We start from the raw sequence: 15413 nt of genomic DNA, 5'->3' as shown, positions 1-15413 counted from the left end.
GGAGTTACTCTGTAACCCTTTGGTACGACCACTTCCCAGCGCTTTAAGGATTTTAAAAGCTGGGAGGTGGATGTGGGCCTTTGGGTCATGTGACCACTTTGACTGGCCATCACAGTGGTCACATGATCGGAAAGCTCCCGATTGCAAGTATGGATCAAGAACTTGCCAATCACTTCCAGCTACTGTGCTGGGAGAACACAGGGAGCATGCTCTCATTACGGTAAGTAGTTTTAACAGGGCTGCATATATGCATGCAGCTGGGGTTAAGATTTCATTGCAATAGGGTCCTCCAATCAAACAGGAAGTTAGTTTCTCATTGTATTTCTGGTAGGATCAACAGGTGCTGTAGTGTTTTTAAAAAGACAAAACATGGGAAAGGTACATGCTTTGCTCAGATGTACTGAACATTTTTGTTTTTGTCCATATATACCCTTTCAAATTCCAGAGTGACCCCAGTCAGAAAGATGTAAGACTCCAATGAATGCCGCTATCCACAACAAATTATGACATTTAAAAAAATTAATTTTGTTCCGTAATTCTTTGTAGAGTAGAATTTAAATTGGGAAAGGGAGAGAAGGCACTAGGAGCCAATCAAATGTACTGTATATAGATTTGGTGCCAAAGAACATGTCAACGGGAGGGAAGGATAGAGGCATTACTTCATCTATGTGCTGCTGCTCTTTCACTGTCCAATCATAGGCTGGAGGCAAGGAGGTGACTCTGCTTTGTTGCTTAACTGCTTTCCCACCAGCCTATAGCAGATGTACTGCTACAGGACAACAGGGGTGCGCAAAATCACATATATATATACTTGAATTTGCATTTCCGGGCGAGTCACGCCACTATTTGTAGCCTCGGCTGTGAATCACCAGGTCTCAGCCGGTGATTACACGCCGGCACCCAGTGATCACCGAGTATTACCCATGGAGGGGGAAAACTGTATGTAAACAATACAGTTCTCTCCCCTGTCAGCTCCTGCACACTGCTTTGCATGGCTCTGCATAGCAGTGTGCTTAAGGTGTAAAGCACTAACACAGCCCACAGTAAAACAGCAACACAGTTAACCCTTTGATTGCCCCACATGTTAACCCCTTCCTGCCCAGTGCTATTAGTGCAGTGTCAGTGCTTTTTATTAGCACTGATCACTGTATTGGTGTCACTAGGGATGTCAGTGACACCAAGTCAGTTCCCCCCAGTGTCCCCCCAGAATGCACGCCGCAGTCCCGCTATAAGTCGCTGATCAACGCCATTACTAGTAAAATAAAAAATAAAATTGAAAATCCCAGTATATATACCGCCATTTGTAAACGCTATAAATTTAATGTAAACCGATTAATTTACACATATTTGGATTTTTTTTTAGCAAAGACATGGAGCAGAATACATTTTGGTCTAAATTTATGATTAAATTAGATTTTTTTAATTTTTTACTGGGCATGTTTAATAACAAAAAGTCAAAAATATTGTATTTTTCTCAAAATTGTCAGTCTTTTTTTTTAAGCGCAAAAAATTAAAAACACACAGGTGATCAAATACCACCAAAAGAAAGCTCTATACGTGGGAAAAAGGGACATAAATTTCATTTGGGTCTAGTATTGCATGGCCGTGCAATTGTCAGTTAACCACTTGCCACCCAGCCACTGTAGAAATATGGCGACAGGGCGGCACTAGCAGGCAAAACCACGTTTCAAAACGTGTGTTTTGTGAACAAATAGGGGGCGCACGAGGCGCGCCACTGCCCTATCTGTCCCGCCGATCACCACCGCGGATGTCAGTCGCCGGGTCACAGCCGGTCCTTAGCTGCTGTTTCCCGGCGATCGGCGGTAAACAGTGACAGAGAGCACAGCTGCAGTAGCAGTGCTGTCTGTCACTTCCTTGTCAGCTCGAGGACGAGCTGATCGAGACAGAAGAGTTTCTCTCTCTCGATCAGTGGTGTCCTGTGCAGTACACACCCTCGCCCCCTAGTAAAACACTCCCCCTCACACAGATAACCCTTCCCTGCAAAATAAAGTTAACCCCTTCCTCCCCATTGCCATTAGTACAGTGTCAGTGTTTTTCTTTTTGCACTGATCACTGTATTAGTGTTTTTGGGGATGTCAGTGACCCCAAGTCAGTACCCCCCAATGTCAGAATGTCCGCCGCAGTCCCGCAGTCCCACCATAAGTTGCTGGTCGCTGCCATAAGTCACTGATCGCCGCCATTATTAGTATAAAAAAAACTCTAAAAATCCCAGAATCTTCCCGCCATTTGTAAATGCTAGAACTTTCACGTAAACCAATGAATTTACACGTTTGGTTTTTTTTAGCAAAGACATGTCGCAGAATGCATTTTGGCAGAAATTTAGGACTAAATTTGATTTTTGCATTTTTTTTACTGGACATGTTTTATAGCAAAAAGTCCAAAATATTGTTTTTTTTTCCCTCAAAATTGTCAGCCATTTTTTTATAGCACAAAAAATAAAAATCGCACAGCCGATCAAATACCACCAAAAGAAAGCTCAATTTGTGGGGAAAAAAGAATGTAAATTTCATTTATGTACCGTATTGCATGACTGCGCAATTGTCCGTTAAACTAGCGCAGCGCTGTATAGCAGAAAAATGGCGTAAGTTGCAGTATTTATACCATAGTTTGTAGACGCTATAACTTCCACACAAAGCAATCAATATACACTTATTGGGATTTTTTTTACCAAAAACATGTAGCAGAATACATTTTGGCCTAAATTTATAACCTACTTTAAGTTTACTATATATTTTTTATAGCTGAAAGTAAAAAATATTGTTTTTCTTCAAAATTTTTGGCCTTTTTTTGTTTATATCGTGAAAAATAAAAAGCGCACAGATGATCAAATACCACCGAAAGAAAGCTGTATTTGTGTGAAAAAAGGACGTAAATTTTGTTTGGGTGCAGCATTGCATGACCGCTCAATTATCAGTTGAATTAGTGCAGCGCCGAGTAGCAAAAAGGGGGGTAAATCCTCTGGAGCTCAAGTGGTTAAACTAACACAGCAGCGTAATGTAAAAAATGGCCTGGTCAGGAAGGGGGGTAAATCCTCTGGAGGACAAGTGGTTAACTGCAGTAGAGAAAATAAGGCCACTGTGCAAAATCATCTGGTGTCTGGCTGAGCAATGTTAATCTCAGAACTAGTTGGAGAGAGTGCTATCATTTTCCATGTAAAACAACTTACTTATATATGTCATTCATTAAGAGTTTACCTGGAACCCATATATATATATATATATATATATATATATATATATATATATATATATATCCTTCCATGTTTTGCATGAATTCCATCTTGATATTACATTAGAACAATACTCAGCAATGTTATTTATTTATTTGTTCACTGTTTATTCAGCATGTTACAATTAAAAAGTTATAGTACTTTTTGCTCCAAAATAGGTAACAATCATTGAGTGGCCCAATAAAACACTCTACAAAAAAATAACTAAATAAAAAGGAGGAATGGCAGCTACATAGCAAAAGAAGTTGATGCTCACACACACACAGACACATGCACACACAAATAACACTAACCAAGATTAATGGGTGTCAAACAAATCCCATTATTGGCCACACTTTAGCACCTGATCACAGTTCACAGGCCAGACATTTTGATCATTCGCACATAGGTTCCTCATTCCAATGAATTGAAACCAAGGAGAATTAGTGGAACCCTATCTCTTCCACAAACTCAAACCTCATCGCTGATTATAGAAAATGCAACAAATGGTATGAATTGAAGCTGAACCCCCAGCTACCCTAAAAAACTGTATCTGTTGTGGAAATAAAAAAAAATAATAATTTCTATTATCTTCAAAGAGAAGTGTAGGCAATATTTAATCATTGACCCAAACAGTTCTTATATTATTTGTTCAATATCTGCTGTTTATTTATTAAAAACTGATGCCATTTTTTTTGTTTCTGCAGTCACATGACCTCCAAACCTCTTTAATGGACCTTTTCTCTGTCAATGGCTGGAGTGGATGTTTGTAAGTGGACTGACATATGTGCACAGGGATGCAAAAACCACACGTACAGTAGAGGGAGTTGTAACACATTTTGTTGTGCCAGATACAAAACATCACATGAACTAGAAGAATCCACAGACACAAAACAGCACATGCACTAGAAGGAGCCACAGACACAAAACAGCACATGCACTAGAAGGAGCCACAGACACAAAACAGCACATTCCTTAGAAGGAGCCACAGACACAAAACAGCGCATACCCTAGAAGGAGCCACAGACACAAAACAGCACATGCCCTAGAAGGAGCCACAGACACAAAACAGCACATGCCCTAGAAGGAGCCACAGACACAAAACAGCACATGCCCTAGAAGGAGCCACAGACACAAAACAGCACATGCACTAGAAGGAGCCACAGACACAAAACAACACATGCCCTAGAAGGAGCCACAGACACAAAACAGCACATTCCCTAGAAGGAGCCACAGACACAAAACAGCGCATACCCTAGAAGGAGCCACAGACACAAAACAGCACATGCCCTAGAAGGAGCCACAGACACAAAACAGCACATGCCCTAGAAGGAGCCACAGACACAAAACAGCACATGCCCTAGAAGGAGCCACAGACACAAAACAGCACATGCCCTAGAAGGAGCCAAAGACACAAAACATCACATGTACTAGAAGAATCCACGGACACAAAACAGCACATGCACTAGAAGGAGCCACAGACACAAAACAACACATGCACTAAAAGGAGCCACAGACACAAATCAGTACATGAACTAGAAGGAGCCACAGACACAAAAACCGAGCACGCGCAGTAAAATAAGTCTGCAACACATCGTCAATGCTGAATACAAAACTGCACATGTGAAGAAGAGGGAGCTGCAGACACAAGAAATGTGCAGGCGCAGTAGTGGATGCCTCAATACACATTGTTGGAGAAAGACTCAGAACTGCACATGCACACTAGTGAGAGTCAACAGTTATAATCTAGGAGAAATCTGCTGCCCTAAAAGGGCAGTATTCCTAGAAGAAAGATGTTGTCTAAAGATTAGTTTATGCTGGAAAAGGTATGAAAACTTCAAGAAAAGAATGACAATCATAACAAGAGATTGTGACAATTGTAAAAGTAATGGGAAAAGACTTCATTTGTGCCCAAAGTGTTAATGTTCTGAAATTTGTAATTAGACATTTAGCTGTGTTTCTGAAATAAAAAAATTAAAATCACAAACAACTATAATAAATAATCAGGTTTGACCGATATGCTTTAGATTGTAAGCTCTAACAAGCAGGGTCCTCTGGTTCCTCTTGTATTGAAAATTGTACCTGCAATCTTTGCCTTCAGTTTGTAAAGTGTTGTGCGAACTGTTGACTCTATATAAATCCTATATTAATAGTAATAATATTCATATTATTATTAATAATAACAGTAATAATGTAATATGTTGCTCATTGAGTTAAAGGAAATAAATGTAAGTAATTCACACAGAGCATAGGATGAAAAGAATAGATAAGCACAAGCTATCGTAAGTGAACAATCAGTAGATTCAGAGATATAATATACTGAAGTAGTATGCGAATTTCATTTTTTTCTCTGTAATACTGCACTTCTTTTACACTCTCCTGCTTCCCAAACTTACCAAAAGGCCAATAAGCTTATGCATCTCATTAACTGATTAAAAGATAGGCTCAGGAATTTTATTTTTAAAGTAAAATTTAAATGTTGCTAGAAAAGTTGGGAATTGCATATAACATAACCCTGTATCTCTGGATCTAATGACCATTTTGTCATGCATATTTCACTAAAAGTAATTATGTAATTGTACATCATAGGTTCAGTTTTGAGGCAATTTTTCTCTAAGTTCTTGCTGTTGTACCTTTATACAATACATTTTATGTTAGTATTTGTGAGTCACAGAAAAAATGTGATAATTCATGTCCTTTATTCTTGAATGTTTGTCACTATAGTTATGATTTACAGAGAACCAGCACATATGCATGTAATGTACTAACAGGTCTCTTCAATAATGAGCAGTGGCAATGCACAAAGAGCAGTAATCAATAACAACCAATTAGAATTAATGTTTTTTTTTTTTTTTTACTAATCTGACTATAAAAGACTAAAACATGATTGCTAAGGGTTGCAGAACGATGAATCTCACTACTTCTCAATGGTAGATGTTTAAAATCTGCAATGCCAAACTGCCAATCTGTTATAAAATGGAATTTAATTTCAGTGAACTTGGTGAACTGCAGGTTAGCTACTTTTATATAACACATGATGATCTTTGCAGAAATCAGACATGTTTATTCTTACTAAGTGCTATAAATAATCTAACAGACTTTCCTATTTTAGAATTGTATTAATGTCTCTTTGCAGATTTCAGTAGTAAACAACAAAATGCAGATTACTGGAAAGCAGGAAACACTAATGCGCACAAAGTATAATAGCAGAAGCATAGAACAACAACATCACAAACATGTATTACGTGCTGTCACTGCAGGATACTAAAACGTAGAAAGCAGATCTTGCACCTATTAAAAAAAAATAAAGGTATTGGCTAAAAAAAAACAATTTTAACTGATACTGTATATTTCAATAATATATGCTATGCAAATATGAATATTTTTAATTATACTAGACACAATAATACACTTTTAGCATCATAGCTATTATTGTTTAGTTATAAAATTCTGTTCTAAAATGTCTATAAAGCCTTAATATAGCAAAATAAAATTTTTAAACAAGAGAATATATATATATATATATATATATATATATATTGTATATATGGTATATGTACTATCTATATATATATATATATATATATATATATATATATATATACACACACACAATAAAGTTACCTTTTGCTTATAAGTCCAGAAGCCTGATATATGGAGACATGGCTAGTTATTGAGAGAACTGAGGGATTATACTCAGCAGCAAACAGCAAAGCCCCATTTAAATGAAAGCAAAGTAGCTTCTCACTGCAATGTGGTATATTTGTTAAATAGTGTTGTGCAACAAAGGGTTTGGTCTGTGTTCCTAGTTCCCATAGGCAGCAAAATCACTTTGGTAAACTGAAAAACCTTCAACTACAACAAAAGGCACCCATCCCCAAGCCCAATTCTATCAGCGTTCTTTTCATTGCCAATAAGCAAGAGGGAGCACAAGTAAGTTCATCAAATATAATCTAGGACTTAACTAGAAATGTGTGGGGGATACTTTCAAGTTGAGAAATCTGGTTTGGATCTGTGTATTGTTTGAAGCCTAGGAAACCCTAAGAAGCTGCTTAACATCTAGTCCCCATCTCTATATTGTAAATATTAACATGGCTTGAAAGAAGGGCTAGTTTATTTTTGGGGTTAGAATCAGAGGGTAGGTCCTGGTTTCTCTGTGTGCTCACACCTGCATTCAAACCATACGGGATCAAAACCAATATTGTGTTAGTCACTTTTATCCCTCTCTCCTTTGGCCATCTGAACAGGCTGCATGCTACTGAAACGAATTGTGGATTTATTGCAGGGAAATTAGCATAAATTATTACCAAACCTGTAAACGTGTGGGGTCCTGCTTTTGGGGAAAACAGAAGTCTATTGCTATCCTTTCATGCAGAAAGCTAAGCTTTACACATCATGATGGAAAGACTGAATAGCTGTGGTTGGAAGAAGATTCCCATTTGCTTAGCACATTGATATAATTGACTTATGTGTATTTTATGCTGTTTTCCCAACAACGGTTCAATCTTTTTATTGAAATGAGACTCCAGAAAGCCCTCTTTTTTATATTTGTTTTGCATTCCATCACAAAGAGATGTGTTCACTTTCAAAAGACACCCAGTACACACATTTCACATTCTATTCATACCCATTATTAACAGCAACAAGCCATAGTGAAACACATTTTCCAATACACACCACCAGGTTTTGAATATTTCAAGGAAAGTGGTGGTGTAGTTATACTCAACACTCTAGAAACTAATCCTGGTGTTAATAAATGTACCTAAAAAGTTGGGCTATATTCACATTTTATGGAAGCAAACTTTTTTCCTCACTAACACATCAAAGCATTAATACCGTATTGTGAATATAATAAATGAGCTCTATTTTATATAATAACATATAATGAGATGCATTAAATGTGTTTTAAAAAGTAAAACTTGAAATAGACCATTGTTAACAATCTGGTTTAAACAGAGGTACAACACTCGGCAATATCTGAGTACATTAAGCTTATATGTACAACATATACATAGATTCATACAGTATGCTATTTATTACATATATTTTTTCTGAATTTAAAATGTTTCCTGCAAATATGGACAAACAATTATATGAAAAGAAATGTCATTTTATTGGCACACCCAAACAATATGTTTTTTAGTTAAAAACTGTGCAATTTTGTAAAAAATAATTTAAAAAATATTAGCCTGCCATTATATTTGTGATTGTGATTGTATAAATTTTGATTTATATTGTGATTTAAATTATTATGAATACCTAAAAAAGTTAACGAAGGGTACAATCAACAAGTTATTCAATAATACTGTATGCTCTTAATTTACTACACTAATATTAACAATATTAATATTAACAACAAGAAATTAAAATAATGTAATGTATGTATCTATCTATAATAATTAGAAGCCTTAATTATGTACACAGCTAATTCATTTTAATCTTTCATATTTACTATTTTCATGTATTCATCTATAAATGACTGTCACCAATGAATTGTTTATAAAAATACATTTTAACCCTTTTTTATTTTAGGAGGGTAGAACAAAATACCAGGGCCCTTCTAGGGTACCCTATTGGTTAATGCAGAGGGATGAAATATTGGGAAGCATATAGGTCAGGATTTCTGCAAATGAATTATTTTCTTTTACCTGAATTTAGGAGGTCATATTATGCTAGTGCTCAAGTGCTTCTGTTAATATTGGGAAACGTGATTCTGCATTTCAAGTGACTAATCTGAATCACAGAAGCTATTTCAATATTAATGAAATTGTTTAATCTCCTAAATTCATCGTGTTTAAGTAACGATTTGGTGATTTACTGACCAGCAAGGAAAACTGTCAATAATGTTTTTGCTTGTCCTAACACATCTTTTGTTCATCTACATCTAAATGTACAAAGCCCTCTGGGGTTAAAGATACCTCATTTGAAAGGTAATTTACACCCAGTTAACAAACTGGGAGCAATAAACTATAAAGTCACATAGGTGAACTGCTATATAGAATTGACTGTCAAAAGATTAAAGAAAACATCCTTAGTTTGACCTGGCATTACAAGTAATGAACAGACAACAAAATATTAATTATTAATATCTATTTCTAGAAAATAGCCACAAATCAGTTTTCAGAAAACATAACAAAAATTGATAGAAAAATTAACAGTAACATTTCTGGTAAAATAATAATAAGTGAAAATATATATTGTATCCTGAACATACACTATCGCCAGCAAGTGCCTACAAATTATAAAACGTAAAACTGTAAATTATCAGTTGTAAAAAAATTAAAAGTGTTTTTTTCTCCTTAATTATTATGACGCATAAACATTTTATTTTCTTTAAGCATGTATATAGCTAATTAAAAATTTTTCAGACTGAAGAACTGTAAATATGAAACTTGGTATTTTACATGCAATAATCATAATGTTAGGTTTGTTTGTTTTCACAGTAAAGATATGTTCTTACTACCAAAAACCTTTGCTTATTAACAAAGTGTGATTTTTTTTAAGACTACATAAAGCTAAAATCATTTTTTTGGAATCATATAAAAAAAAGTAATCTATTCAGACATGACAAAATCTATTAAGCCAAACATGCAGGTTTTTAAGACTTCAGTTGCTGCTGCTATTGCAAACGTGTCATGTATTATATTAAAAACGTATTGTATATTTTAACTTTTTAACAACAGAGGTTTTATATTTTGTATATTTGTATATGTACAATTTTAAAAGCCTCACATAGACATGTTTGTGTGTTTGTTGAACACATTATGCTCTTTAAGTCATTTAGCAAACATGTTGCTTTAGTTGGTATTCAAATATAAAGCTATAAAGCTATAAATAAGTAACTAGTTTTACTTTTTTTCTATTACAAACCTATGATTTTTTTTGGCTTTGGAGAAAAGAATTGAAACTGCACATGAGGAAGATCCATAAACCTACTGACAACTTATAGCAGGAACAACAGGAAATGCGAGATTTGGATGATTAATATCATGATAATCACCTGCTCGGTCCCTGTGAAGCAGAAGACTCAGAGTATCATACTATAAGGGAAAGGAAGGGTTATTTGAGGCTAAAATGCAAAGAGACAAGGACAATGACAGTTGCATTCTAGGTAGCTCACATTCACATTTTGTTTCAGGTAAGGTTAACTTTTTGATGTTTTACCCCCTATATGGATTACTAATACTTTGTTGTTACAGTTATTTTTCATCCAGGACATGTTTCTCAGTTTACGTTATATGGACTTACAGATATTATGGCTGAGGAGAGGTGATAAAGATGCATCTTGAAGCTTTAACATCTGGCTGTTTATCGGCTGTTTAAGTATAGAGTACAAGGTTATTATGTGCCTGAATGACTAGAGATTATCAGTGCCATCCCTGGGGATTTAGAATAGGGCTGCATTAGAATCTAATGAATTGCTCTTATACCATTCGTAGTATACCTCTTTTTCTGTATTAATCCATTGATGTCTATTTGTGACTTGTTAATATTGTGTTACTAACACATTGCATACACTCTCCCTGCTGACCAGCAACTCATGGCTTAGGTACACAAGATCTGTCTGCATTACAAATTGCTGCAAGTCTACACTGTAGTGAAACTGTTATAAAAGAAATGCTAACATTAATACAGTACACATTATATTGATAGTGTTAAGTCACATCATATCATTTACTATTGAAAATACTGATTCATATAATAGTGAAATACCTGTTTTGCTAAGCAAGTCCTTTTGCATAGGAATCATAGACTTGTTGATTGGGAGAACACTTTAAACAAATCTGAGCACATTTCTATTAACAACAGCAATTCCATTATGATATAAGAGCATTTAAGCAAAATAATACACTTATATACAATGTGTTAAAAAATCTTTATTTTTGCGAAATGCACAATAATGCTCTGCTTTCCATTGCACAAGTTTTAAAATATACATCTGTAAAGTTGAAAAACAAGTAGGCAAATATAATGTTTGCAGGTATATACAGTTGACATGCAACAAGAATGGATATGTGACTTTCTATCTATCTATCTATCTATCTATCTATCTATCTATCTATCTATCTATCTATCTGTCATCTGTCATAATATATGTAGGTATTCACATGCACACTTGACACAAAGAGGAGAAGCACAGTTCTATCATCTGAACCGGAAGCAACTATGGCTATAAAAAGAGAAACAGAGTCTTTAGTTGCACTTACACTTAACAAAGTAATAACAAGTATATTGACCTAACTCTACGTTTCTATACAGTGTTTATTCTAACATTAAACTAATTTCACCTACCTAGTAAAACAACATAAAACGTACTGCATTATTTTTGCTTAGCTTGAGAAAAAGTGACCTCCCCCTCCTGTTAAAAGTAAAAGCGCTGCCTTAAGTTAGCTAACAATACAAATCAGATAACAATATAGAACAAACAGAATACCACAGCCAAGCAATTTCCATGTCAAACATCCCACTGCTCAGTAGCTCCATTTGTAAGTGTGAATTGCAGACTAAGCTCCCTGCAATGCACACAGGAAGGTTGGTGCATACCTTCACACACACTGTTACTGGGTGCCATCACACTTCAATTCCGGTTGCTGAGCCTTTTCACCCCTTGCCTTGTCTTCAAATGGAAATTATTTCTATTGGCCCAAGGTGTCCATGTAAATAGGTGTAAATGAAACCAGATTATGCCTTTCTTTCCCCCACGCCCCCTCCTCTCTACTCTCCCTCTTCTCTGCTCCCTCCCTCCTCCTCCCAAGGCGATTGTCATATGATAGCAAAGAAGTGGCACATTAATGAAGCGCCTCTACAGGGGTCTTTTCTGTTCATGTCACCACATAAAACTATCAGATGGTTTGAGGAAGGACATGGACACAACTACTTAGCTTATCTCCCACCCAGTGAAGGAGAACTACTTTCTCCTGCTCCCATTCAGCTGCTGCTCAGAAAAGGAGCTTATTTCTGATGCTAAAGACAAGATCGGAGTTTATCCAAGAAGGGACCAGTCTGGCAACGGATTGAATTAAGACCTGCAGCATCAGAAAAGAGGCTTCAGGATTTCTTTTTCTGCACCATATTGAAAAACTCTGTGACCGTGTTACAGATGCAGAGCATCAACTTGTGAAAAGTTTAAGGTATGACTTGCATGTTGTGCTGAACTTATTTTTTTTTCTGTTTTGCTGTGTACTAAACAAACCTGTCATTTACAGTACATGTAAAATTATGTTGAATATAGTTAATTTTAAAACATGTAAAACTTAGGTTAGACATTTGTCTATCCTGTTTTAGAGTAGTTAACTTTAACACCTTTCCCTTTCTACATACAGGTTGCCTCTGAATATAGTGACAATGCCTCGGCCAGGGAGAAATACATACAGTGACCAGAAGCCCCCTTACTCATATATCTCGCTTACAGCTATGGCAATTCAGAGCTCTCAAGAAAAGATGCTACCTCTCAGTGAGATCTACAAATTCATCATGGATAGATTTCCTTATTACAGAGAGAATACACAAAGATGGCAGAACTCTCTGAGACATAACTTATCTTTCAATGACTGTTTCATCAAAATACCAAGGAGACCTGATCAGCCTGGTAAAGGCAGTTTCTGGGCACTTCATCCCAGCTGTGGTGATATGTTTGAAAATGGTAGTTTCCTGAGACGTAGAAAGAGGTTCAAGGTGATGAAATCGGACCACCTGGCTCCTACTAAGCCATCAGACGCAGCACAGTACCTGCAACAGCAAGCAAAGCTTAGACTAAGTGCTCTGGCTGCCTCGGGTACCCACTTGCCACAGATGTCAACTTACAACCTTGGAGTCTCTCAAACATCCAGTTTCAAACACCCTTTTGCCATTGAAAACATCATTGCTAGAGAGTACAAAATGCCTGGTGGACTTGCATTTTCTACAATGCAGCCAATGACAGCTGCATATCCGCTTCATAACCAATTGACTACAGTTGGCAGTTCCATTGGCACAGGTTGGCCTCACATGTACAGTTCCAGCATGATAGACACTACCACCCCTATATCAATGGCCAACAGTGATTACAGTGTGAGTGCATATGGGGTGCCAATCAAGCCACTTTGCCATGGAGGACAAACTTTACCTGCTATCCCAGTACCTATTAAGCCCACTCCTGCAGCTGTGCCAGGGCTTCCAGCACTCCCAACCCATATCCCAGCTATTCTCTCGAACTCTTCTCCGTCCCTGAGTCCAACATCTCCCCAAACAGCAACCAGCCAAAGCAGCCCAGCCACCCCTAGTGAAACTCTCACTAGCCCTTCTTCTGCTCTGCTTTCTGTGGCTGTACACTGACCTATTGAACTAGAAAACTCAAACCATCACTATAAAGTTTACTTACCTTAATTATCTCCTAAATGAAAAAAAATGTCATTTCAAGATGAGTTTATTACATCATGTTAACTGTTCCAGTTGTTTATCCAGTGTGGATTTGTATCACTTATACATCCTCATACACTTGAATCCATTTTGCTGCATAGCAGATCTTTTATTTTAAACACGTTTGAACATCTTTTATCCGACATATTTCAAAAGTAAAGGGCAGGCATTTTCAGGTAGCAAGTTTCAACAGCACATGAAAAAAAATTAAAAAGGCAGTTAGTATCACCCAGGGATTGCATTTTGTTATAGTTTCTTTAAACTTTGAAATTAAAATGCTTTACTTTAACATCAAGCCTTTTTTCTAGAGAATGTATTCTTATGTAGAATGTGCAAAGTTTTTTCTATACTTTACTTATACTTACAGTTTATTATCTACACTCAGAAAGGTATTAAGCTATGTTGGAAACGGTGCAACAACTTTTTGACAGCATAATAGAAGTCATTAGATTTTAAAATGTTCACATAAAGGATAATGCTATTGTAGAAATTAATTAAAAATAATCAGAGTATGGTTAAACAAATAGGCTGTTTACAAAAACACTGCCCTAATGTAAATATTACGTTTGTGCACTAAAGAAAAATCTATACCTGTTGGCTGCCAATAGTATTAATTGAAAGGCACTGGATAATCAGTACACATCACTGGATTTAAAATACATACCTATTTATTTGATTCTTTTAAATGGGGGATCACAAAATGCGCTGTCAAATTGGATAAACAATTTGACTCATATTTTTAAAGGACTTTCCAGAATGTTCAGTAAGGAGGGAAATGTAAATGTAATATGTGAATAAGAATGAATATAAATTGTGTATAATGCACTTTGAATTGACGCAATCTAGTTTTCATTGAGCCAATTTGCTAAGGTTTACAAACTCAAAAATACACTGTTGCTCTTTGGTGAATTTAATTTAATTACAAATAGTCCTACTGTCATCTAAACTGTGAAGAAATGGCCACACTATTTCCTTGTTGTACAGAAGGCATGACATTTGCATATTTTGATGTTATTATTCACAGCATGTGTGTATGTCAGACTACAAGAAAAAAATATGTGTCTGCGTTAAATTATGAACCTAGTCGTCCAAATAATATTTTCTCATTAAAATGTTAATTCTGTATGATCGTGTGTCTTTTCCTTTTTTCAGTTGCTTTTTTATATGTGTATAATATCTATAGATACGGTATATTCAAAAAAGTATAATAGATAATTTATTTAAGTTATGTTTTATGACTCAAAATAAACAGAGACCTGTCAGTGTATTTTTACAAATTGAATAATACAGAAAGCAGCTGTCATGAAAAAAAGCCCACAATTTAACATTGATAGTGTGCTAATGTCTTAGGTATGCCTGTTGAAAATATTGCAAGAGTAGTAGAGAAATATTAGATATTATGCAACTTTTTAAAACATAGCATATTAAAAAATACATACATTTTTGAGTTTAGGTAAAAATGCGTGTTTTTCACAAAATATTTGAGGGCAGACTTTTTAGTTTTACAGAATTTACTATCTATTTATCTATCTATATCTATATATATATATCTATATATATAGATATATATATATATATACTTTGTTTTTAATCTATAGAATGAGTTTAATTGATTTACCTCTGTGGACTTTCACAATAAAAAGCAGGGGTAACACCTTTCATTTCACTGATCTGATTTGTAAATGAAGACAAACTTGCCTTTAAATGTATTTTTATTATTATTATTACTATTATTTTTATAATTTTAAATATCAGCCTACAAATTTAAACTCATACAGGAAAGTTG

The 15413-nt window shown here is 35.6% G+C and overlaps 1 protein-coding gene and 1 long non-coding RNA gene across 3 annotated transcripts in view; one reads left to right on the top strand and one right to left on the bottom strand.

Annotated features, from left to right (window-relative positions):
• Positions 1-7025, bottom strand: part of LOC149447564 (uncharacterized) — a 96867-nt gene extending 89842 nt beyond the window's left edge. The window contains exon 1 of one of the 2 annotated variants that reach the window (XR_016305853.1): positions 6854-7025. This is a non-coding gene — a long non-coding RNA (uncharacterized LOC149447564). The remainder of the gene's footprint in view (positions 1-6853) is intronic. The other variant, XR_016305852.1, reaches the window with a different exon arrangement.
• A 5007-nt stretch (positions 7026-12032) lies between these two features.
• On the top strand, positions 12033-14752 carry FOXB1 (forkhead box B1). The gene is made up of 2 exons (XM_089652426.1): positions 12033-12360; positions 12553-14752. The coding sequence occupies exon 2, from the start codon at positions 12575-12577 to the stop codon at positions 13541-13543; it is 969 nt and encodes a 322-aa protein (XP_089508552.1). The 5' UTR covers positions 12033-12360; positions 12553-12574; the 3' UTR covers positions 13544-14752.
• The last annotated feature ends 661 nt before the right edge of the window (positions 14753-15413 follow it).

The sequence above is a fragment of the Staurois parvus genome, unplaced genomic scaffold (genome assembly GCF_062004578.1).
Source record: "Staurois parvus isolate SC_StPar_1 unplaced genomic scaffold, SC_StPar_1.0 ptg000682l, whole genome shotgun sequence".
Lineage (NCBI taxonomy): Eukaryota > Metazoa > Chordata > Amphibia > Anura > Ranidae > Staurois > Staurois parvus.
This window is presented reverse-complemented; position numbering and strand designations above follow the sequence as displayed.

Bases quoted from the DNA above. Each gene is read 5' to 3' on its own strand.
- FOXB1 (XM_089652426.1), top strand. From the start codon at position 12,575: ATGCCTCGGCCAGGGAGAAATACATACAGTGACCAGAAGCCCCCTTAC.